The sequence below is a fragment of the Palaemon carinicauda genome, chromosome 20 (assembly GCF_036898095.1).
Source record: "Palaemon carinicauda isolate YSFRI2023 chromosome 20, ASM3689809v2, whole genome shotgun sequence".
NCBI classification, from domain to species: domain Eukaryota; kingdom Metazoa; phylum Arthropoda; class Malacostraca; order Decapoda; family Palaemonidae; genus Palaemon; species Palaemon carinicauda.
Window position 1 is genome coordinate 115,271,629 of NC_090744.1, and position 26,488 is coordinate 115,298,116.

Sequence of the window (26,488 nt, forward strand, 5' to 3'; positions counted from 1 at the left end):
TTACAGTATAATCATTCTTTATAATCTTCCTTCTAAAAATATGACAGTATCTTATGACTAAGAAATCCTTCAATAGAGTCATTTATATTTAGACTTAGAATACCTCATACAGGAAAGGGCAAGTCTTGCTTACCTGCGAGTTAAAATCTGCCACGAATAAAAAAAAGTTCCTTAGTAACAATATTTCCAGCGAAGAAATCCAATGGCCGTAAAATACGAGATTTCTTCGCGATTTCTACACATACCTATCACACAACCTGAAAGCACTGTATTTCTAAAGGTCAAGTCAGTCTAGAACTATTTCCAAACCTGAATCAAAAACAAGATCTGAGGAAAAAAAAAAAGTTGTTACAATCACTGACAATCCCTTCATGAAAAAAAAAAAATCAATTGTTAAAGCACATTAGAATATCTAAACCAATTAATTTTTCAGTTACACTTTGTGCGAAGACTACTGTAGTTTAGAATGCCCACCACACATTTTCAGCCGTGTCTTCAGCACTTATCCCAGGGATTTTACTCCCTACAACAACAGACTAAGGAGGGATATAAATTTGCCGTCGCAAACATAGCGTTCGTGATCAACACACTACAATCATTAAAACAATGTTGATCTGAACTAATCAGCTCTGCTGCATGTTTAGAAAGAACTTTTAAAAATAATACGAATCCCAAATAATCACAGTATCATAAATACTATTACAGTAGATGCCCTTTTAACTGCAGTATGATTTTAGATAATGGTGGATAATGTGGGAGGGTGGGCTGTGGCACCCTAGCAGTACCAGCTGAACTCGGTTGAGTCCCTTGTTAGGCTGGAGGAACGTAGAGAGTAGAGGTCCCCTTTTTTGTTTTGTTTCATTTGTTGATGTCGGTTACCCCCCAAAATTGGGGGAAGTGCCTTGGTATATGTATGTATGTATGTATGATTTTAGAATGATAACGATGAGCTAAACCTACACATGCTAATGCTATCAGTTAGAACTAAGCTACTCGGACTTAGACCACCAATACTGTAACATAAAATGTACAAACGATGCAATACTTTACTGCTAATGTCAGAGGCCTACGTCTCTCAACATCATATCACAAGAATTTAAAGCCAATAGTATCAAGTACACTGTATCCTCATATACCAATTAGCCTACAACTTTAATGGACAGCACATGAGCAACTTTGAGGCTAATCAACCAAATTTTGCCGCCTCAATTCATCATAAAACAAATGAGGTAGCAATATAAAAATATGCGTATTTCCTTGCTTATTCGTGTAATGTGACGCCCTATATTTATCAAATAACTACTGATAAAAGTTCCAAGAAAATGACTGTTTAGTAACGGCAACTTACTGCAAGTCTATACTTTTCTGAGATTCTAGAACCAGTATGACTACACAAATTACATTAAGGAAAATATAAAAAGTTGGTAGCAGAATCCGAATTACCTCAAATATCACAAATATGAAAAATAAAGACTAGTCTTTATTGCAAACAGCAACAAACAGTAAATTACTGCACTCGGTACTGGATGGACAGTACTGTACAGTACGTAATACTGTATTATTTGATACAGTCTCATTTTCTATTCATATTAGAAACAAGTTCAGTTAACCCTTTTACCCGCAGGCTATTTGGAACTTTCCAACCCTTAACCCCCAGGGGTTATTTTTTTTCAAGCACATTTAGCAGCATATATTTTTTAAATTGCTCTAACAGCCTTAATTTTTGTCATAGAGAGGTCAGGTTAGTCTTATTCTCTTGTAAAATGCCTGAAGTTTCTCACAAAATTATAAAAAATATGCAAAAAAAATTGTAAATAGCAGTTTTTTTGCAAGGACGTACCGGTACATCCATGGGGGTAAAGGGATGTGTTTTGTGAAACGTACCAGTACGTCCTTTGGGGGTAAAAGGGTTAATGAGTAACTCGCACTATCCTAAGCTGAGCCCTCCGCATTCCTCTTTTGAAAGTCTATCCACAAATGCAATAGTCAAATTCCTTCTTTACTTCCTAACCCGACTTGTATAAAGAGAAGTATATATGATTTATAGATCACTTATAAAAATGGGTTTGCATACTGCAGCTAAATTAACATCTCAGAAAATTATAACATTCCCTAAGAGGACCAGTTTTATTATCTGGAATATTTGGCAAGAGGACTGACTTACATTTTAAAAATAATTAAATACCATTATATTTTGTGCTTGCCCTAGAAGACACACAGTACCAAGATAGCTTAAAATGCTAAATAAACATATGGACACGTGAATCTGGTCCAGTCATAAAACTAATGGCTCAGGAAAAAAAACAGCACATATATAAATAAAAAGGTCCCACATTAAGTTATACTAAAAAATAAAATTTCATTAAACCACCCTGAATGCACCAAGTCATTCCCGATACATCGGAACCCTAATGTCCTTTCACCCCAACAATCTCTTTCATAATCTTCAAGGCTATTGCACTGTTGTCGGCTGGGACCTGAAAAAGAAAATAGGGTTTTTTTAATATGAATATAAAAACTCAATTGAGAGAGAATTTTATCAAGTTTCAACTCAAGCACTTACGGTAATTAATCTTTTTACAAAAATTTATAATTCTGAAATAAAGAAACCTTTCAATTTACGTACTGTATTATTATTTTTGGGCTCAAGCCATGTCGTCCTGATGGAAGTTCCTAAAGGGTAGCTTCCTTGGGTAGCTACCCTTTAGGAACTTCCATCAGGACGACATGGCCATCTCACCCAAAAATAGATTTTTCGCTTCGCTCAAAATCCGTTTATTATTATCATTATTATTATTATTATTATTATTATTATTATTATTATTATTACGGTATTATTATTATTGATATTGAATAAAACCTTTGTGAATTTAAATATTTACAAAGATTGTCAAAAAGTTCAAACCTGTAGATTATTGCACAATTACAACAAAGGTAGGATAGGAATAAGCCCCTAAGTTCATACAGTAAAATGCACTCTGAGAAACAGAGATGCAATCGACTAACAGAAGATATAATAACAACTATAACAGCTATTAACCCTTTTACCCCCACCATAAGGTTAAATTTCGAGCACATTTTGATATATATATTTTTTAAATTGCTCTAACAGCCTTAATTTTTGTCATAGAGAGGTCAGGTTGGTCTCATTCTCTTGGAAAATGCCTGAATTTTCTCAAAAAATTATCAAAAATATGAAAAAAAAATTTTATAGCATTTTTTTGCAAGGACGTACCGGTACGTCCATGGGGGTAAGGGGATGGCTTTTGTGAAACGTACCAGTACGTCCTTTGGGGGTGAAAGGGTTAAGGTCACAGCATAATCCCACTATGACAAAATGCCTTATATAAAACAGAATAAATAAAATACATGAAGGGGAATTACCATGTGTCCAGCATCCATAATCCAGTAAAAGGTGAAGTTCTTGTAAGATTTTGCGAAGGCTGCCGTTCTCCCATCCGCACCTTCCATCGCTTTCCTCGGAGCTTCTAGCCACTGTGGTGTTCCAGCCCATTTAAGGTTTTCTACCCATTTTTCAACACCTGAAAAGGATATCCTTTTATAATAATTCAGAACATGATTTGGTCTTTGATGGGCCAAGTCCAGAGGTACATGCCGGCCCTCTCACTCCCTCAGTACCTTGCCATACTTTTTGGCCCAGCTTAATCTTCACCAGACAACTGAACATAATCTACATTTACAAATAATGATGAAGCAATAATAAAATTATTAAGAAATTTAACAAAAGATATAAAATAACACTTCTACTCATAAGGGGCTGGCCCTATATATTAGGTGTGAAGAGACCCAGAGAAATTAAACTCCGTAGGAAGGACAGAGGAAGAAGAAGAAGAGGGAGACCAAGAAAGAGATGGAGGGACTGTGTGAGAGGAGACTTACAGGAGAAGGGGATTGATGAGGCAGAAGCGGAGAATAGAAAAAGATGGAAACGGCTCATCCGCAACGGCGACCCCATATAAAAATGGGAACCAGCTGGGAAGAAGAAGAAGAAGGAAGGACAGAGTGCACTGTGGACACTACTTTAGGGACTCTGCACCATTTGGGCCCTTAGTTGTACCCACCTTTTACACCCTAAATTCATAATCCAAAAAAATAAGGAAAAGGGAGACATGATGCAATATTCTATAGCAGTCCACAGTCTGCCTCACACTAGAGGTTTGTGTCGTCACTCAACCACAGCCAAAATTATCTCCAGTTGAACAGAGGGTTGTGTCGTTACTCAACCACAGCCAAAATTATCTCCAGTTGAACAGAGGGTTGTGTCGTCACTCAACCACAGCCAAAATTATCTACAGTTGAACAGAGGGTTGGGTCGTCACTCAACCACAGCCAAAATTATCTCCAGTTGAACAGAGGGTTGTGTCGTCACTCAACCTCAGCCAAAATTATCTCCAGTTGAACAGAGGGTTGTGTCGTCACTCAACCTCAGCCAAAATTATCTCCAGTTGAACAGAGGGTTGTGTCGTCACTCAACCTCAGCCAAAATTATCTCCAGTTGAACAGAGAGTTGTGTCGTCACTCAACCACAGCCAAAATTATCTCCAGTTGAACAGAGGGTTGTGTCGTCACTCAACCACAGCCAAAATTATTTCCAGTTGAACAGAGGGTTGTGTCGTCACTCAACCACCTCTAAAATTATTTCCAGTTGATCATTCGTTCAACATTACTTCCAAGTTATTCATTTCTTAAACATTATTTCCAGTTAAATAATCCTTGAACATCATTTCAAGTAAAACTATTCCTTCAACTCAGTCCACAGTCTGCCTCACACTAGAGGGTTGTGTCGTCACTCAACCACCTCCAAAATTATTTCCAGTTGAACATTCGTTCAACATCACTTCCAAGTTATTCATTCCTTAAACATTATTTCCAATTAATTAATCCTTGAACATCATTTCAAGTAAAACTATTCCTTCAACTCATTTTTTGCTAACCTTAGGAACTCGTTTGAAATATCTCACAGTCTGCCTCACACTAGAGGTTTGTGTCGTCACTCAACCACCTCCAAAATTATTTCCAGTTGAACATTCATTCAACATTATTTCCAAGTTATTCATTCCTTACACATTATTTCCAATTAATTAATCCTTGAACATTATTCCAAGTTAAACTACTCCTTCGACTCATTTTTTGCTAACCTTAGGAACTCGTTTGAAATATCTCATCAAATGATTGTTATAGTACAACAATAAGAAAAAATAATACTTGCCTTGAATCAACTACACACACTATAGTGTATTTTTGGGCTCAAGCCATGTCATCCTGATGGAAGGTTCCTATTGGTAGCTTTCTAAGGGATATTTGGCTACAGTGATATTCCCGGAGAATTAACCGTTAGGTCTCCAGAATTCTAACTCCTGGCGCGAATATCCTTAAAATTTCTCTTAAGGATATCGCATAATATCAGGGGACGTATATCTTGATACGACATACTGTATATCAATAGCATCTACAATACACTACTGATTACATACATACATACATATACCAAGGCACTTCCCCCAATTTTTGGGGGGTAGCCGACAACAACAAATGAAACAAAACAAAAAAGGGGACCTCTACTCTCTACGTTCCTCCCAGCCTAACAAGGGACTTAACCGAGTTCAGCTGGTACTGCTAGGGTGCCACAGCCCACCCTCCCACATTATCCACCACAGATGAAGCTTCAAACTGCTGAGTCCCCTACTGCTGCTACCTCCGCGGTCATCTAAGGCACCGGAGGAAGCAGCAGGGCCTACCGGAACTGCGTCACAATCGCTCGCCATTCATTCCTATTTCTCGCACGCTCTCTTGCCTCTCTCACATCTATCCTCCTATCACCCAGAGCTTTCTTCACACCATCCATCCACCCAAACCTTGGCCTTCCTCTTGTACTTCTCCCATCAACTCTTGCATTCATCACCTTCTTTAGCAGACAGCCATTTTCCATTCTCTCAACATGGCCAAACCACCTCAACACATTCATATCCACTCTAGCCGCTAACTCATTTCTTACACCCGTTCTCACCCTCAGTATATAGTACTGTATAATTACCTGGCGTGTCAACGATAAGATCCAGCTGACCATTATAAACAACAATCTTCACTGCAGTGTTGTTAAGAAGAGATTCAACTGTAATAATTCAAGATCTTATTAGCTATACATTCGCCTAAATACAAATACTCGTTCAGTATATGCCAAGATTCCTTTCAATAATCATTTGTCAAAAAGTACAAAATAGATTCTCATCAATTTAAGAAAAAAAAAACATTATAACTAGGTAAATGAGTATTTTTCCAAGTGGTAAAACATTAAATTTGATAAAAAAAAATTATTTTTTCAAGTAGTACAGCATTTAATTTAAATAAAACTATTTTTTCAAGTGGTACAGCATTAAATTTGAATAAAATTATTTTTTCAAGTGGTACAACGTTAAAGTTGAATAAAATTATTTTTTCAAGTGGTACAACGTTAAAGTTAAATAAAATTATTTTTTCAAGTGGTACAACGTTAAAGTTGAATAAAATTATTTTTTTCAAGTGGTACAACAACAAATTTGAATAAAATTATTTTTTCAAGTTGTACAACATTAAATTTGATAAAAAAAATTATTTTTTCAAGTGGTACAACATAAAATTAGAATAAAATTATTTTTTCAACTGGTACAACATCAAATTTGAATAAAATTATTTTTTCAACCGGTACAACATCAAATTTGAATAAAATTATTTTTTCAACCGGTACAACATCAAATTTGAATAAAATTATTTTTTCAACCGGTACAACATCAAATTTGAATAAAATTATTTTTTCAACCGGTACAGCATCAAATTTGAATAAAATTATTTTTTTCAAGTGGCGCAACATCAAATTTGAATAAAATTATTTTTTCCAGTGGTACAGCATCAAATTTGATAAAAAAAAAAATTTCTAGTGGTACAACATCAAATTAGAATAAAATTATTTTTTTCAAGTGGTACAACATTAAATTTGAATAAAATTATTTTTTCAACCAGTACAACATCAAATTAGAATAAAATTATTCTTTCAAGTTGTACAACATTAAATTTGATAAAAAAAATTATTTTTTCAAGTGGTACAACGTTAAATTTGAATAAAATTATTTTTTCAAGTGGTACAACATCAAATTTGAATAAAAAATAATTTCAAGTGGTACAACATCAAATTCGAATAAAATTATTTTTTCAAGTGGTACAACATCAAATTTGAATAAAATTATTTTTTCAAGTGGTACAACATTAAATTTGAATAAAATTATCTTTTCAAGTGGTACAACATTAAATTTGAATAAAATTATTTTTTCAAGAGGTACAACATTAAATTTGAATAAAATTATCTTTTCAAGTGGTACAACATCAAATTTGAATAAAATTATTTTTTCATGTGGTACAACATTAAATTTGAATAAAATTATTTTTTTCAAGTGGTACAACGTTAAAGTTGAATATTACAGGTAAAAGTAGATACCAGACAAAATACTGGTGTGGTAAATTCTCTACACATAACATTTCGCACATCAACCGCAAGAATAAAATTACCGTTCTGCACAGCAGTAGCCATGAAGTCGGCCGACAGAGCCTCAAAAACACTGGCACTCTGGCCACCCCAAGTGACATTCTTCGGAATAATCTTCAGCTTATCCTTAACTGGACCGTTCATTAGCTTGTCAAGGGCGGCAGTCATTTTACCTACGTGTCGTTCATAAAGTTTTTCTGGAAAAAGTTGGGGATTAAGTAAGTTATATCAATTTCTGCAAGGAAAAAACAATTCCAGGTGTTATTTAACTAAGGGAATTTCTCATAGCACATACAAGTAACCTAACAAAAGATAATCTCTAAAAATGCATAATAATGCCAGAAAACTGTGACTGATTATACTCATACAGGGCATAACATTTTCTGTGTAAACATATCAGAATAAAAATATACATAGGATACACAGTAAAAACGTTTTTTACACAATATTTTATAACTAAAATTACATTTTGTGTTGTACAGTGTATGAAACTTCACAGAAGAAAACTTGCGATAAAAGTGAAACAACGTGGACGGATTATGCAAAAAATAAAAAACTGTCCACACAATTATGAGAGAACAATAACTTAATTGAATCTTAAACAATATTACCAACCCTCTTTACTGAGGAGTCTTAAAAAAGGGATGTCAAGTATACTATACAGTATACAAGTTTCTATATTGAGAAAACTACTTTTATGAAGAAAATTAATGTACAGTGAACCCTCGCTACTTCGCGGTTCGACAATCGCGGATTCACCACTTCGCGGGGTTTTCCCATAACCCATATATATATACATATCGCGGATTTTCCGGAAAATTCGAAAATACCGCGAAATCTGAAGACAACCAAATACGATATTTTGTTACCTGTAATTCCATTAATACTGTAATTAGTAATATCTGCTCTTACTGATTGTTCATTGCATTACATATGATATATAATTCAGCACAGAAAGAAATAAAACACGAAAAGAGAATGTGATCATACGATAATTCAGTACGTAGTAAAATTAAATCGAACATGAAACGCAAATCAGATGCAGTCATACCATATTAGAATGGTGTGTACTGTAATGGATGTGCTTCTTTTCCATGAATCTTTTGTATGTATACGTACGTAGTACAGTACTGCATCCAATAATATTCTTTGTTGCAAAAATCACATTTCGAATAAGCGTACGAGAGAGAGAGAGAGAGAGAGAGAGAGAGAGAGAGAGAGAGAGAGAGAGAGAGAGGCGTAAAATAGCGTACGTAAATTTTTATTATTATTGTTATTATTATTATTATTGTTGTTGTTGTTAATAAAATTATTATTGTTATTATTATTATCATTATTATTATTATTATTACTGTACAGTATTATTATCATTATTTATTATTATTACGGTATTGTACTTAATCTACGTACGTTCAGTATGCGCGGGGCATCTTCTATGAGTAACCAACGCATCATAGTACTGTAAGACGGGTTGTGATTGGTTCAAGCGCTGATAGATGACGAATCAGAACTCAAGTTTTGTTATCTAGCCTGTGATTGGTGTTTTGCCCGCATCTTCTACCCGCAGCATCAAAGTTCTCGCGGGGCTGGATCGTTCACTTTCTCTTTCCGCGTATCGCTGAGTAGACGTTCTTAAGTTTGTGAAGTTTAATCTGTGCTGTGTGCGACTGTTTTAAGTTGAACTTTTTGTTGAACTTTCTGTTAAATCCTACTGTACAATGCCTCCCAAGCGTTCTGCTTCTAGTAAGGCTGGTAGTGAGCCTAAACGCCACCGAAGGATGATGACGATAGCTGAGAAGGTTACGCTTCTCGACATGTTAAAAGATGGTAGAAGTTACGCGGCCGCTGGCCGCCATTTTGGCATCAACGAATCCACCGTTCGCTATATCAAAAAGGACGAGGCGAACATTAGAAAGACGGCTGCAATCACCTTTAGCAGATCAGCGAAGCGAGTCGTTACAACGCGTAATAAAACGATCGTACGCATGGAAGGTGCTTTAGCTGTGTGGATTGCCGACTGCCGGAAGAAGAACATAGCCTTGGATACGAACACCATCCAAACAAAGGCTTTGAGTTTATATGAGAATTTTGCTGCAAAGGAACCTAAAGACGACGACGGCAACCATGCTGAAGATGATGATGATGCAGATGATCCTCAACCAGGGACATCCACTGATTCCCAGCCTCAGAAACGTTTTTCCGCAAGCAAAGGATGGTTCGCGAAGTTTCAGAAACGCTTCGCCCTGAAAAGCGTTTCTCTGCATGGGGAGTCTGCTTCCGCTGACACTGCCGCTGCTGAAACTTACGTGAACCAGACGTTCAAGAATATTATCGCCGAAGGTGGATACAAGCCGGAACAAGTCTTTAATATGGATGAGACTGGCTTGTTTTGGAAGAGAATGCCGTCGCGAACTTTCCTGTTCAAAGAGGAAGCCAAAGCCTCTGGCTTTAAGGCATTCAAGGATCGCGTTACCCTCGTGATGTGTGGCAATGCTGCTGGATTTTTGTTAAAGCCGGGGCTTATTTATAAGTCGAAAAATCCTCGCGCTTTGAAAAATAAAAATAAGAATCTCCTTCCCGTGTACTGGATGCATAATCAAAAAGCATGGATTACGAAGATGCTGACCTCCAACTGGTTCCACCAGTGTTTCATCCCGCAAGTCCATGAATATCTCTTAGAGAAGGGCTTGCCATTCAAGATCCTTCTCCTTATGGATAACGCTGGTGGACACGCAACTGACCTGTCGCGTGAGGGCGTTCAGGTTGAGTTCCTGCCACCCAACACCACGTCATTAATTCAACCGATGGACCAGGGGGTTATCAGGGCGTTCAAGGCCCTCTACACGAAGAATACCTTGGCGGACCTCGTTGCGTGTGTGGATGCTGCCCAAGATGACGAGGATGAAGATTTCAACTTGAAGGCGTACTGGCGGCAGTACACCATAGCCACGTGCCTGCAGAATATTCAGAAGGCACTTCAAGAGATGAAACCTGCAACCGTGAATGCGAGCTGGAAGAAGCTGTGGCCCGATATTGTTTACGACGACAAGGGATTTACTCCGTCGGAAATCCAACACTCTGCAATACGGAAATCTGTGCAGTTGGCTGCCATAATTGGAGGTGACGGGTTTGGCGACATGACGACTGAAGACGTCGACGAGTTGTTGGACTGCCATTCCCAGCCCCTAACTGACGCAGACCTCGAAGACCTGACGAAATCGGCAAGTGAGGAAGAGAGTGATACCCAGGAAGAGACCCAAGAAAATGTCGAAGAAACGGGCTTAACATTAGAACGGCTTGCCAAGTTCTGCAACCATATCAAGGAGGCGAAAGAAATGTTACAAGAGTGGGACGAGGATATGGTTCGCTCGATGCAATTCTCCAACAAGGTCGATGACATCATGACTCCCTACAGGATGCTCTTGGATCGAAAAAAGAAGCAGCGGCAACAACTTCCGATCACAATGTTCTTCCAGCCTCGCAAAAAAGAGCCAGTTCCTCCTGCTAGTACGCCTTCGGAAGAAATTGAAGAAGTTTCCCAGGAAGAAGTTGAAGAGGTGTCCCAGGAAAAGACACCTCCGTCTGAAGAGACGTAAAATACTATCATTGACTGCACAGTAGAACACATCATCAGCTTCATCATCATCATTTCTACTGTGCAGCAAATTCATCGCCATCACCATTCAAGTTTTTCTTCAACTTCTTTCGTGGTGAGTACAGTAACAATCTTTATTTTTTACTTTAATATTCTTACTGCCTGTTTTATAGTTTAGTAATGTACGTACTGTATGCATTAAGTTAAAGGGAAGGTTTTAAAAGTCTACATGTTGTAACCTATCATATTTTTTTTGTTTAAAATTTACATTTACGTACGTAAAACAATCTCTCTCTCTCTCTCTCTCTCTCTCTCTCTCTCTCTCTCTCTCTCTCTCGTAAATTGTTTTCCTGCTTTGCTACGTACAAGTACTGTATAATTTATATTTGTAAGGTAACATATTTTGTAAATGCTTTTACTGTAAATACTGTATGTACTGTATCATTATTTATCACTATCATCATGCGCGTTAAATGCCTTGTTTGTTCTGAGCGTGGTTGTTTACTGAGCGTACACGCCGTCGTTTCAGGCGGCGTCATAAAGAAAAAGATTTCATTTGGAAGTCCTAAGAAAAATACGTAAACTAAAACATTGGTAATAAAAAAATCAACATACAGTACTGTATAATCAATATAATCGATGCAAAAACTAACCTATACATATATGTGTACACTAAATGAGTTTGTTTCTTCATTATGATCAGAGATGAACGTAAACAAAACATTGGTTGCCATTTTTTATCGTGCTTTTTAGGTGTTTAGGAAACGCATGATATAAAATCGCCTTTAATATTTGTGCCTGTTTTAGTTTAGGGTGCTGTAGTACATGCATTAAGTGTTCTGTACATTAAAGGGTGGTTTGTTAACAGTACTACGTACAAGGGAAGGTTTTAAAAGTCCGAATATACATGTTAAATAAATAGGTAAATATGATGTCACTACTTCGCGGATTTTCACCTATCGCGCCCGCGTCTGGAACCTATCTACCGCGATAAACGAGGGTTCACTGTAATTGTCATAGATCAATTGAAGTTTAAATAACACAAGAATACAGTACTCATTTTAACCCTTTTACCCCCAATGGACGTACTGGTACGTTTCACAAAACTCATCCCTTTACCCCCATGGACGTACCAGTACGTCCTTGCAAAAAACTGCTATTTACATTTTTTTTTGCATATTTTTGATAACTTTGTGAGAAACTTCAGGCATTTTCCAAAAGAATGAGACCAACCTGACCTCTCTATGACAAAAATTAAGGCTGTAAAAGCAATTTAAAATAAATATATTGCAAAATGTGCTTGAAAAAAAAACCCTGGGGGTTAAGGGTTGGAAAGTTCCAAATAGCTTGGGGGTAAAAGGGTTAATCACACCATTCTCATAATTACCACAAATAATAATATTATGTTTTTGTTCTAATCTTTGATATGAACAAACTTTGCATACATCATAAGACCAGTATATGATTCACAAATATTTGACGATAGAATGTAACCCAAAGGTACTGTACTATTATCTATGGTAATGAACCCTCCTGACTAAGGGGAACTAAATCATATGTTCACTAATTCCCAATTTGTACATCATAATGTAAGTGTACAAGGTATTGTACAAATTGATTAATTCAAGGTATTGGTAAAATCATAATCTTAAAAACATCAAAGCAATGAGCAATGAAATCCAAAGGATCTTGAGCCACAACATCAAAACAAAAAGCAATCTTCTTCTTCTTTGTCCGCATCTTTTTCCACTTTTATGTGGGGTCGATGTTTCTGGCCAGCGTTCTCCATCTACCTCTGTCCCACACTTCATCACCGGTTAATCCCTTTGATCGAAGGTCATCCTTGATACAGTCCATCCACCTTCGCTTTGGTCTCCCTCTCCTTCTAGTTCCCTGTACCTCCATTTCCATCACTCTTCTACCAATATACAGTGATACCTCGGTACTCGACCATAATCCGTTCGAGATCCGTGTTCGACCTCCGATTTGTTCGAGTACCGAATTTTTTTTCCCCATAAGAAATAATGGTATATATTCTATTCCGTTCCCAAGCACTCGAACAGGCCCAAAATATTAATAAAACGTGTACCTAAACAACAATAATTATCTAAATGTGTATGAAATTGGTCAGAAAATCCTATAAAACAATTTTAAACCATTTACTGTACTAAAATAAAACAATTTTAAACCATTTTCTGTACTGTAGTGAACATACCTTTGAGCAGCGGTTCGATGGCATACAGGGATGGATGTGGAGAGGATGGAAGGGGGAGGTTACTGCTTGGAAGGAGAGTCCCCTTCCATGATGTGGCGGGGTAGTTCTCCTTCAGGAGTTGTTTCTCTCTCCAATGAAAGGGTGGGCAGATCTATTTCAGGGGTTTCTTCTCTTCTTTGTCTCTTCTTTGGAGGAGAAACAGGCTTTGATGTAGCAGCTTTCTTTTCTTTTGTGAAAAACTGGTCTATTGTTAATTGTTTCTTCCTCCTCTGCAGTATTCTTCGAAAATGATACATGACACTATCATTAAACATATGCACTGCCCGGTTTGCTACTGCAATTTCTGGGTGGTATTTTTCAGCAAAAGCCTGCACATCTGCCCACTTGGAACAAATTTCATTGATGAGAGAACTTGGAACATCCTCCCTTACCTCATCCTCTTCTGAAGATTCCTGCTCCACAATCAGATCCTGCTGCTGTTGTTGTTGCAGGTGCAACAATTCCTCCACAGTCAACTCGGTAGAATGGCTTTCTACAAGCTCATCAATATCATCCTTGTCGACCTCAAGCCCCAAACTCCTGCCCATGACAACAATTTCCTCAACGACATCAGTGTCATCAGAAATTACAGGGGTAGCAGTGCTTGGACCCGCCTCTGGTTGGAAACCTTCAAACTCCCTCTCTGTGACACATGATGGCCACAGCTTACGCCAGGCAGAGTTCAATGTCCTATAGGTCACACCTCGCCAAGCTTGGTCAATCATGTTAACAGAGTTGAGGATGCTGAAGTGTTCCTTCCAGAATTCCTTTAGGGTCAACTTCGTGTCACTGGTCACTTCAAAACACTTTCTGAAAAGGGCCTTGGTATAGAGTTTTTTGAAGTTTGAAATGACCTGTTGGTCCATGGGCTGGAGTATGGGAGTAGTATTGGGGGGCAAGAATTTGATTTTGATAAAGCTGTATTCTTCTTTCAAGTCATCCTCGAGACCTGGAGGATGTGCAGGAGCATTGTCCATAACCAGAAGACATTTCATTGGCAAGCTCTTTTCAATGAGGTAAGCCTTAACCTGGGGGGCAAACACTTCGTTTATCCACTCAGTAAAGAATTGTCTTGTGACCCAAGATTTAGTGTTCGAGCGCCACATAACTGGTAGTGCACTTTTACAAATATTATTTCGTTTGAACACCCGGGGGTTGTCCGAGTGGTACACTAACAAGGGTTTGATCTTGCAATCGCCACTTGCATTTGCACACAGCAACAATGTTAGCCTATCTTTCATTGGCTTGTGACCTGGCATCTTCGTCTCGTCCTTGGTAATGTACGTATTGGCTGGCATTTTCTTCCAAAATAACCCAGTCTCATCACAATTAAAGACTTGTTGTGCGATCAAATTTTGTTCATTTATGTACCGATCGAATTCCCCCACGTATTTATCGGCTGCAATTTGATCCGAACTAGCTGCCTCCCCATGCCTAGTAACACGATGAATACCTGTTCTATTACGAAACTTTTCAAACCAACCCCTGCTCGCTTTAAATGTAAATGAATCACTTTCACTGGTACTCGGACTTTTCTTCACTAATTCTTCATAGATATGCAACGCTTTTTCACAAATGAACGCTTCACTAACACTTTCCCCGGCCAACTGTTTTTCTTTAATAAATATTAAAAGCAACTTTTCCATCTCCTCAATCACTTGTGGCCTTTGCTTAGTTACCGCCGTAACTCCCGTTGCAACATTCGCCTTCTTAATCATTTCTTTATGCTTTAAAAACGTAGAAATGGTCGACTTCGCCATTCCGTATTCTACCGCTAAATCGGACACTCGTACACCATTCTCATATTTCGCTATAATTTCCTTCTTCAACTCGATCGTTGTTCGCACTGTTTTCCTCTTCTCCTTCCCCTTAACACTCATTACTTTCTTGGGACTCATTATGAAAGCTAAAAAAGCAATTAAAAGCACTGAAAATCACTAAATCACAACGAATGCTGATCGCGCGTTGTCTGAGTGACGCTCTCGAGAGAACTGATGCTTCCCGAACAAGCGAGAGTGGCCGAGATGGCGCGATCATCACAAAGCCCATGCGGTCGTCACGTGTTCGGCTGGTCGAGTACCGAATTTTTGGTCGAGCACCGCAGCAAAAATTTCTCGAAAATTTTGGTCGAACTCCGAATTGTTCGAGTATAGAGTCGTTCGACTACCGAGGTATCACTGTACTGTTCATCTCTTCTCATGACATGACCATAGCTCCTCAGTCTACTTTCTTGGATCTTATTTGATAGCTTTCTAACTCCTGTGGTACCCCTAATTACCTCATTCCGTATCTTATCTCTTCTTGTCTGTACCTTATCTCCTCCTAGATTGCTTCTTGGCATAAAAGCAAATAGCTGTGACAACAGCAACTCTTAATAATAAAAGAATACATTTTTTAACCAATAAACTTACCTATGTGAGAAGAGGAAAAGCTATGGCGAGGAACTGGCATTGGCTCTGGGGTTGTTGGGAAAGGCCCAAATGCTCTAGAGATTTCATTTGGGTGTGGTTCATGAGTACTGGTCTTAAGGTCACTTGCTTCATGTCTTGAGGAGGAAGCTTCAGGGGGGCTTAAAATATTGTAGAAATTGACGTTATTGGTTAGTTTTTCTACCAGTTCCTCTGTTTCTGACCACAGTATAGTTGCATTGTCCATCTTTCCTGCTTTAACAGCATCAGCAACAGCTTTGGACTTGGCTGCAATAGCTGACAGACCAACAGAGTCAACCAAAGACTGCAAAAAAGAAATATTAGTTATTTGGTTAATTATTACACTACCTAAATGGAATATAAAGTTCATACAAAAAGTAAAGCAGGCAGGAGGAAAGACATCTGAGTGAATAAAAGGAATTTCTTTTACTAACTTAAGAATTTTTCAATTCTTGCCTCCATTATCAATATTTGTGAAATAATGAGTAAAACTATACTGTACTGTATGAAAATCTTGATGAAACAAACACTTAGCAATAATATAATGTGATGCGCTTTTTGTCAGTAACTGACACTGTCAGTCCTTTTTTGAGTAATTCTGTAAAACTCCTCTGACAATTTTAAATGTATGTATGACTTGGGCTGTACTTCAGACCTCCCTTTTGACATGGTCCTTCTAATCCTATTCAACACATTAAAGGGTTGGTTGCCTGGTGCGGTCTCTCCAATGCCTTCTATCAAAGGCACCCTCTTCCAACAAATCTCTTCTCTTCATATCACCCTTTACCTTATCTCACCACCTAATTCTCTGCCTCCCTTTCGAACTTCTCTTCCTAACAGGTTCCTCCCAAGCTCTCCTCACTCCCTCCCCACCATCAATCCAGAACAACCTCTTCGTATGGCATTCCTAAAATATAAAAGGGATTTTGACGAAGGAAAAAATCTATTTCTAGGGAGAGACCTGTGACGGCCGGTGAAAAGAGTCCTTCTTAACACTTTTCTGATATAATCTTCCAAATATACCAGAGAAAGATAAAAGCATGGAATGCAGAGGTTACTACCCTTGCGCGAGCACCTCGTGGGTGTCGTGTATACATCAGGGGCGTGTGAAAAGCACTATTCACAGGCTGTCTTCCATTTAGATAATTCCTTCATCAAAGGGAAGGGCCGTAACAAAGGCCCCAGAAACCACACTTGGACCACGCCACCGTCACCCAACACGAGCACCCTCTAGGTCATCCTTCTGTTTTGGACTTGCCCGCAGTCGTAATTTTTTGTGCTCTCGGTGTTTCTCAAGTGTTTGTCGTTAATTCATCATGACTGACGCTGCTACTTCACCTTTACCAATGTTAAGTACCATAGTTTGTTTTGACAGCTTTTTTCAGTACCAGCAACTATTTACAGCATTTACTTTCAGGGTACTTACCGTGGCATACAGGAAAGGTCCCCATGAATCGACGGCATCAACTGGTGATATCCAAGAGTCTCCAAGAGCAACTCCAGCTAACTGACAAGTAATCTTTTTGGCCTCAACTGCCTGAGGGATACAAAAGTAAATAAAATACTACATTAGAGTGGGCAAAAATATCGACCAGCGACAAAATTTTTTTCACGCTTACTGCAGATCTGAGACATGGGATGATGCACTATATTGATCAAAATATAGTTGCACACAGTATTTACTTTCCTTGTTTTCATTTATGGAACTTTTCAAGAAATATATCAAACTGTTAGATTACATTAAGAAGAAATACATATATAAACATTACACTGTTATAAAGGGTATATTTTTTATAGCAACTTTCAATTCTGTGACAGATATGGTACAGAATTCATCTTAATTCTACTGATATTCATGATGTATTTTCCCTAACTTATCATTCTGAACCTATGGCAAATTTTACATTTTTAATTAATACAGATTAAAATTTGTTTCTATTCATTACGAAACTAGATGACAGCTACTGATTGTTTTTGGCAGTAGACCCACTTTCAGGCATGTCTCATTGAATATGATCAGTGCCTCAGTAGCATTGTATTGTCTCTTATCTTCTCAATAGATCTGATTTTATTTTCAACATTACTGCATTCCGCCAGTAACAGGGAAAAATTCATTCATCATCATGGGTAAGGTAAATCCAAGGTAGTTCAAAATTGGGTTTAATGTACATACATACATACATATACCAAGGCACTTCCCCCAATTTTGGGGGGTAGCCGACATCAACAAATGAAACAAAAACAAAAAAGGGGACCTCTACTCTCTACGTTCCTCCCAGCCTAACAAGGGACTCAACCGAGTTCAGCTGGGTTTAATGTAGAGTTAACAAAATGGTACAAAAAGTAAGCTATTGATTGTATTATAATTCCAGTTCCTAACCGTTGCCTTTATATGCGTGTGATGATATCAACCAGATAATGCACACTTTTTCCTACAGTTACATTAATGCTCTAGTTTCAGTGGCTACATAGCACGATGCGACACCAGTAGAGGGTAAAGTATGATCATTTCATTGAAAAATTCAAATGAATATTATGTGACGGGCTCTGACTCCAGATCAGCAGGCTGGTTGATCGTGTCACTCCGGGGTCACCAATGTGACGGGCCAAGAGTAGGTTGTGACTCAAGGGCGAGATGAAAGCAACTGAGTCTTAATTACAGAACATCGAGTATATATACACGGTAAGTCCCTGCTGCTTCCTCCGGTGCCTTAGATGACCGCGGAGGTAGCAGCAGTAGGGGATTCAGCATTATGAAGCTTCATCTGTGGTGGATAATGTGGGAGGTTGGGCTGTGGCACCCTAGCAGTACCAGCTGAACTCAGTTGAGTCCCTGGTTAGGCTGGAGGAACGTAGAGAGTAGAGGTCCCCTTTTTTGTTTTGTTTCATTTGTTGATGTCGGCTACCCCCCAAAATTGGGGGAAGTGCCTTTGGTATATGTATGTATGTAAGTCCCGGTAACAAGGTCACAAAATACAACATGCTATTTCTTGTCCAACCAGCAACTGGTTCCGTTAACAGTTAACAATGAAATAGGCAGACATGTTATTACAAGATGTTGTCAGTGCGAGGGGAGAGCGAAGATACAAAGGATAACATATACAAAAAAAAAAAAGAAATGTCGTTACTATGTTCGATCGTGTGGCACACGGTTGGTACACTTTAATCACATACGTCTAAGGTTTATTTTCTCCTGATAAAAGAAACCATAATTTCTCACCTTTTTCAAGCTCTGTGCAAACTGAACTGCCATTTTGCCACCATAGGATTCAGCAAATATGTAAAGAGGGACAGTTTCAAATTCTGGAACCTGGAAATATAAGTCGCATTTAATAATAAATTCTGTTATTAGGAATTTTTTTTCAGTAGGGTTTAATCATAAATAAAACACTGAGATCTAAAATAAAATCAAGTCACGTTTAAGCATAAACTAACAACTGGGACCTAATACATCTTAGCAATGTTAGATAGCAAAAAATCAAAGAAGGTTAAACTTGAAACTTAATCTAGCAACCTCTAATGAATGGAATTCTGTGATTAGGAAGGTTAAATCATTAATAAGTAGGTAGGTAGTAAGGCTGGCCAGGCCACCAGCCGCCGTTGAGATACTACCGCTATAGGGTCCTTTGACTGCCCAGACAGTACTACATTGAATCCTTCTCTCTGGTTACGGTTCTTTCTCTTTGCCTACACATACACCGAATAGTCTGGCCTATTCTTTACATATTCTCCTCTGTCCTCATACAACTGGCAACACTGTGATTATCAAACAATTCTTCTTCACCCAAGGGGTTAACTACTGCACTGTAATTGTTCAGTGGCTACTCTCCTCTTAGTAAGGGTAGAAGAGACACTTTAACTATGGTAAGCAGCTCTTCTAGGAGAAGGACATTCCAAAATTAAACCATTGTTCTCTAGTCATGGGTAGTGCCATAGCCTCTGTACCATGGCCTTCCACTGTCTTGGGTTAGAGTTCTCTTGCTTGAGGGTACACTCGGCACACTATTCTATCTTATTTCTCTTCCTCTTGTTTTGTTGAAGTTTATATAGGAAATACTTATTTTAATGTTGCAACTGTTCTTAAAATATTTTATATTTCCTTGTTTCCTTTCCTCACTAGGCTGTTATTCCCTGTTGGGACCCTTAGGCTTTTAGCATCCTGCTTTTCTAACTAGGGTTTTGGCTTAGGAAGTTAAAATAATAATAATAATAATAATAATAATAATAATAATAATAATAATAATAATTCACTGTTTTCCTATTTTAGATTATCTCCTCTCTCTACTATTTACTGCTTTCTTAAGCCATCATTATCAATTCCACCTAATTTCCTGTTCCTCGCTCATCACATCGTCAATTTCCAAAAATTCCAATCATCAGCTTCCCATGGCCTTCTATTAGACCTCACGTCGAGTCATCTTGCGAGTTGACGCACAGAACGTTTTCAATGACGCGTCATCTTGTGAGTTGACGCACAGAACGTTTTCAATGACGCGTCATCTTGTGAGTTGACGCACAGAACGTTTTCAATGACGCGTCATCTTGTGAGTTGACGCACAGAACGTTTTCAATGACGCGTCATCTTGTGAGTTGACGCACAGAACGTTTTCAATGAAGAGTCATCTTGTGAGTTGACGCACAGAACGTTTTCAATGAAGAGTCATCTTGTGAGTTGACGCACAGAACGTTTTCAATGACGAGTCATCTTGTGAGTTGACGCACAGAACGTTTTCAATGACGCGTCATCTTGTGAGTTGAAGCACAGAACGTTTTCAATGACGCGTCATCTTGTGAGTTGACGCACAGAACGTTTTCAATGACGCGTCATCTTGTGACTTGAAGCACAGAACGTTTTCAATGACGCGTCATCTTGTGAGTTGACGCACAGAACGTTTTCAATGACGCGTCATCTTGTGAGTTGACGCACAGAACGTTTTCAATGACGCGTCATCTTGTGAGTTGACGCACAGAACGTTTCAATGAAGAGTCATCTTGCGAGTTGACGCACAGAACGTTTCAATGAAGAGTCATCTTGTGAGTTGACGCACAGAACGTTTTCAATGACGCGTCATCTTGTGAGTTGAAGCACAGAACGTTTTCAATGACGCGTCATCTTGTGAGTTGACGCACAGAACGTTTTCAATGACGCGTCATCTTGTGAGTTGACGCACAGAACGTTTTCAATGACGCGTCATCTTGTGACTTGAAGCACAGAACGTTTTCAATGACGCGTCATCTTGTGAGTTGACGCACAGAACGTTTTCAATGACGCGTCATCTTGTGAGTTGACGCACAGAACGTTTTCAATGACGCGTCATCTTGTGAGTTGACGCACAGAACGTTTCAATGAAGAGTCATCTTGCGAGTTGACGCACAGAACGTTTCAATGAAGAGTCATCTTGTGAGTTGACGCACAGAACGTTTTCAATGACGCGTCATCTTGTGAGTTGACGCACAGAACGTTTTCAATGACGCGTCATCTTGTGAGTTGACGCACAGAACGTTTTCAATGACGCGTCATCTTGTGAGTTGAAGCATAGAACGTTTTCAAGGTCAGGCAGGTGAACTGCTATCTCCTGACCACCTGTGCTGTGACGTTTGAAAGGACGATTCTAAAGAAAACTAAAACATTTACGTAAATACTCTTTTTGCGTTTGGCGTTCTTGAACTTAAGTTATGTAATTTGAAATGATGATGAAAATTCTATGCGTTATGGATGGCGGTTGCCCATAGCAACGTATCGTGACGTAATCTACTGATTTATTATTATTATTATTATTATTGTTGTTGTTGTTGTTGTTGGTGTTACAAGCTAAGCTATAACCCTAGTTGGAAAAGCAAAATGCTGTAAGCCCAGGGGCTGCAAATTTATCATCATCATCATTATTATTATTATTATTATTATCATTATTATTATTATTATTAAAAGCTAAGCTATAACCCTATAGTTGGAAAAGCAAGATACTATAAGGCCAAGGGCTGCAAGATTATTATTATTATTATTATTATTATTATTATAATTATTATTATTATTATTATTATTATTATTATTATTATTATTATAAGCTAAGCTATAACCCTCCTTGGAAAAGCAGGATGCTATAAGCCCAAGTGCTCCAAAAGGGAAAAATAGCCCAGCGAGGAAAGGAAACAAGGAAATAAATAAACTACAAGAGAAGTAATAAACAATAAAAATAGAATATTCTAAGAACAGTAGCAACATTAAAATAGAACGTTCATATATAAACTATAAAAACTTTAAAAAACCAAGAGGAAGAAAGATAGAATAGTGTCCCCTCAAGCAAGAGAACTCTACCCCAAGACAGTGGAAGACCATGGTACAGAGGCTATGGCACTACCCAAGACTAGAGAACAAAGGTTTGATTTTGGAGTGTCCTTCTCCTAGAAGAGCTGCTTACCATAGCTAAAGAATTTCCTTAATTGATTCAGAAGTTTTTATTCACGTAAGCATAAATTAAAAAGAAATATAACAATAAATACGTACGAAATAAGTTAGTCTCTGATTAGGAATGGTGTTAATAATAATAATAATAATAATAATAATAATAAAAATAATAATAATAATAATAATAATAATAATAATAAAAATAATAATAATTAATAATGATAATAATTTAATAAGATTCAATTATCATAATGTACAAAGGAGACTAAACAAGGACAATAAATCATTTGAAACAGACAGACAAAGTCTGTGCACTCACTGCAATATTAATGATATTAATAACAAATAAAAATGTTTTGATTGGCAGATCAAACTGCAAGAAAACATCTGTCTTCCGCTGTCTTGGGTTAGAGTTCTCTTGCTTGAGGGTACACACGGGCTCACTATTCTATCTTATTTCTCCTCCTCTTTTTTGAAGTTTTTATATTTTATATATGAAAGATCTAAGAAAAATAAAATATTTTAAGAAGAGCAACAACATTAAAATAAATATCTCCTATATATAAAAACTTCACCAAAACAAGAGGAAGAGAAATAAGATAGAATGGTGTCTCCGAATGTACCCTCAAGCAAGAGAACTCTAACCCAAGACAGTGGAAGACCATGGTACAGAGGCTATGGCACTACCCAAGATTAGAGAACAACGGTTTGATTTTGGAGTGTCCTTCTCCTAGAAGAGCTGCTTACCATAGCTAAAGAGTCTCTTCTACCCTTACCGAGAAGAAAGTGGCCACTGAACAATTACAGTGCAGTAAGAAGAATTGTTTGCTAATCTCAGTGTTGTCAGGTATATGAGGACAGAGGAGAATCTGTAAAGAATAGGCCAGACTATTCTGTGTGTGTGGGCAAAAGGAAAACGAACCGTAACCAGAGAGAAGGATCCAATGTAGTACTGTCTGGCCAGTCAAAAGACCCCATAGCTCTCTAGCGGTAGTATCTCATATGAGGACAGAGGAAAATGTGTAAAGAATAGGCCAGACTATTCGGTGTGTGTGTGTGTGTGTATGTGTGTAGGCAAAGGGAAAATGAACCGTAACCGGAGAAAAGGATCCAATGTAGTACTGTCTGGCCTGTCAAAAGACCCCATAGCTCTCTAGCGGTAGTATCTCATATGAGGACAGAGGAGGATGTGTAAAGAATTGGCCAGACTATTCGGTGTGTGTGTGTGTGTGTGTGTGTGTGTAAGGAAAGGGAAAATGAACCGCAACCAGAGAGAAGGATCCAATGTACTACTGTCTGGCCAGTCAAAAGACCCCATAACTCTCTAGCGGTAGTATCTCATATGAGGACAGAGGAAAATGTGTAAAGAATAGGCCAGACTATTCGGTGTGTGTGTGTGTGTGTGTGTGTGTAAGGAAAGGGAAAATGAACTGTAACCAGAGAGAAGGATCCAATGTACTACTGTCTGGAAAGTCAAAAGACCCCATAGCTCTCTAGCGGTAGTATCTCATATGAAGACAGAGGAAAATGTGTAAAGAATAGGCCAGACTATTCGGTGTGTGTGTGTGTGTGTGTGTGTGTGTGTAAGGAAAGGGAAAATGAACTGTAACCAGAGAGAAGGATCCAATGTACTACTGTCTGGAAAGTCAAAAGACCCCATAGCTCTCTAGCGGTAGTATCTCATATGAAGACATAGAGGAAAATGTGTAAAGAATAGGCCAGACTATTCGGGGTGTGTGTGTGTGTGTGTGTGTGTAGGCAAAAGGAAAATGAACCGTAACCAGAGAGAAGGATCCAATGTACTACTGTCTGGCCTATCAAAAGATACCATAACTCTCTAGCGGTAGTATCTCATATGAGGACAGAGGAGGATGTGTAAAGAATAGGCCAGACTATTCGGGGTGTGTGTGTGTGTGTGTAGGCAAAGGGAAAATGAACCGTAACCAGAGAGAAGGATCCAATGTACTACTGTCTGGCCAGTCAAAAGACCCCCATAGCTCTCTAGTGGTGGTATCTCAATAACATTAATAACAAAGGCCAGTCAAAAGACCCCATAACTCTCTAGCGGTAGTATCTCAACGGGTGGCAATAACAATAACACAATAACATTACCTTCTTAAAGAATCCCTTCATAAAAGAGACCAGATCATCAGCTATGGCGGAATTATTTTGAGCCAAAAGGGACGTGTTGTTTACGTAACTGAAACCGGTTCCGACTGGGTTGTCCACGAAGAGGACGTTCACCTGTTCGGTCTGAAAATAGGGTATATTTTCATTAGCTGTTATTTTCTTTTTCTTATTAACTGGCGTTGCAATTACATTGGTTATTGGTATTAAATACGTGAATTGGTGAAAATCAATAGTGATAATAATAATAATAATAATAATAATAATATTAATATATAATAATAATAAATTATAATAATAATAATAATAATGAAATAAAATTGACAAACATACGTGAATAATAATAATAATAATAATAATAATAATAATAATAATAATAATAAGATTGATAAACATAAGTGAATAATAATAATAATAATAATAATAACAATAATAATAACAATAATAATAGGCAAATCAGGATGCTATAAGTCAAATGGCCCCAACAAGGAAAAATGGCCCAGTGAGTAAAGGATATGAGGAAATAAATATTTGAGAAGTAATTAATAAAGGAGAGAGAGAGAGAGAGAGAGAGAGAGAGAGAGAGAGAGAGAGAGAGACTTTAGTCCATCCGAGGAGACTCCATTTCCTTTTGGGTAGAGCAAATTAGTTCAAACGTTTAGAATACAGAGAGACAGACAGAGAGAGAGAGAGAGAGAGAGAGAGAGAGAGAGAGAGAGAGAGAGATAGATACTTTAGTCCATCCGAGGAGACTCCATTTGCTTTTGGGTAGAGCGAGTTAGTTCAAACGTTTAGGAGAGAGAGAGAGAGAGAGAGAGAGAGAGAGGAGAGAGAGAGAGAGAGAGAGAGAGAGAGAGAGAGAGAGAACCTGACTCACCCAAGCATTAGTCCTATTCTGCATAGCTGCATCCTGAGGACCTAGAGAGAGAGAGAGAGAGAGAGAGACTGACTCACCCAAGCATTAGTCCTATTCTGCATAGCTGCATCCTGTGGACCTAGAGAGAGAGAGAGAGAGAGAGAGAGAGACTGACTCACCCAAGCATTAGTCCTATTCTGCATAGCTGCATCCTGAGGACCTAGAGAGAGAGAGAGAGAGAGAGAGACTGACTCACCCAAGCATTAGTCCTATTCTGCATAGCTGCATCCTGAGGACCTAGAGAGAGAGAGAGAGAGAGAGAGACTGACTCACCCAAGCATTAGTCCTATTCTGCATAGCTGCATCCTGAGGACCTAGAGAGAGAGAGAGAGAGAGAGAACCTGACTCACCCAAGCATTAGTCCTATTCTGCATAGCTGCATCCTGAGGACCTAGAGAGAGAGAGAGAGAGAGAGAGAGACTGACTCACCCAAGCATTAGTCCTATTCTGCATAGCTGCATCCTGAGGACCTAGAGAGAGAGAAGAGAGAGAGAGAGAGAGAGAGAGAGAGCCTGACTCACCCAAGCATTAGTCCTATTCTGCATAGCTGCATCCTGTGGACCTAGAGAGAGAGAGAGAGAGAGAGAGAGACTGACTCACCCAAGCATTAGTCCTATTCTGCATAGCTGCATCCTGAGGACCTAGAGAGAGAGAGAGAGAGAGAGAGACTGACTCACCCAAGCATTAGTCCTATTCTGCATAGCTGCATCCTGAGGACCTAGAGAGAGAGAAGAGAGAGAGAGAGAGAGAGAGAGAGAGAGAGAGAACCTGACTCACCCAAGCATTAGTCCTATTCTGCATAGCTGCATCCTGAGGACCTAGAGAGAGAGAGAGAGAGAGAGAACCTGACTCACCCAAGCATTAGTCCTATTCTGCATAGCTGCATCCTGAGGACCTAGAGAGAGAGAGAGAGAGAGAGAACCTGACTCACCCAAGCATTAGTCCTATTCTGCATAGCTGCATCCTGAGGACCTAGAGAGAGAGAGAGAGAGAGAGAGACTGACTCACCCAAGCATTAGTCCTATTCTGCATAGCTGCATCCTGAGGACCTAGAGAGAGAGAGAGAGAGAGAGAACCTGACTCACCCAAGCATTAGTCCTATTCTGCATAGCTGCATCCTGAGGACCTAGAGAGAGAGAGAGAGAGAGAGAGACTGACTCACCCAAGCATTAGTCCTATTCTGCATAGCTGCATCCTGTGGACCTAGAGAGAGAGAGAGAGAGA

General features: G+C 38.5%; 1 protein-coding gene across 2 annotated transcripts; it reads right to left on the minus strand.

Moving 5' to 3' along the window:
- Window positions 1-25,340, minus strand: LOC137614400 (retinoid-inducible serine carboxypeptidase-like). Of its 2 annotated transcripts, none has more exons than XM_068344196.1 (9): window positions 25,303-25,340; window positions 24,334-24,474; window positions 19,036-19,125; window positions 17,242-17,352; window positions 15,798-16,119; window positions 7,561-7,734; window positions 6,056-6,133; window positions 3,385-3,542; window positions 1-2,477 (listed from the first exon to the last, which is right to left on the minus strand). In XM_068344196.1, the coding sequence occupies exons 1-9, from the start codon at window positions 25,324-25,326 to the stop codon at window positions 2,409-2,411; spliced, it is 1,167 nt and encodes a 388-aa protein (XP_068200297.1). In that variant the 5' UTR covers window positions 25,327-25,340; the 3' UTR covers window positions 1-2,408. The 2 variants fall into 2 exon arrangements, with proteins under 2 accessions (XP_068200297.1, XP_068200296.1); XM_068344195.1 differs by lacking the exon at window positions 25,303-25,340 and adding an exon at window positions 25,226-25,263.
- Between the last annotated feature and the right edge of the window lie 1,148 nt (window positions 25,341-26,488).

Coding starts and splice junctions, on each gene's coding strand:
- LOC137614400 (XM_068344196.1), bottom strand. CDS start 25,326: ATGCAGAATAGGACTAATGCTTGG. Junction 24,475..25,302: donor AGAATAGGACTAATGCTTGG/GTGAGTCAGTCT, acceptor CCCTATTTTCAG/ACCGAACAGGTGAACGTCCT. Junction 2,478..3,384: donor TTATGGATGCTGGACACATG/GTAATTCCCCTT, acceptor TTTCTTTTTCAG/GTCCCAGCCGACAACAGTGC.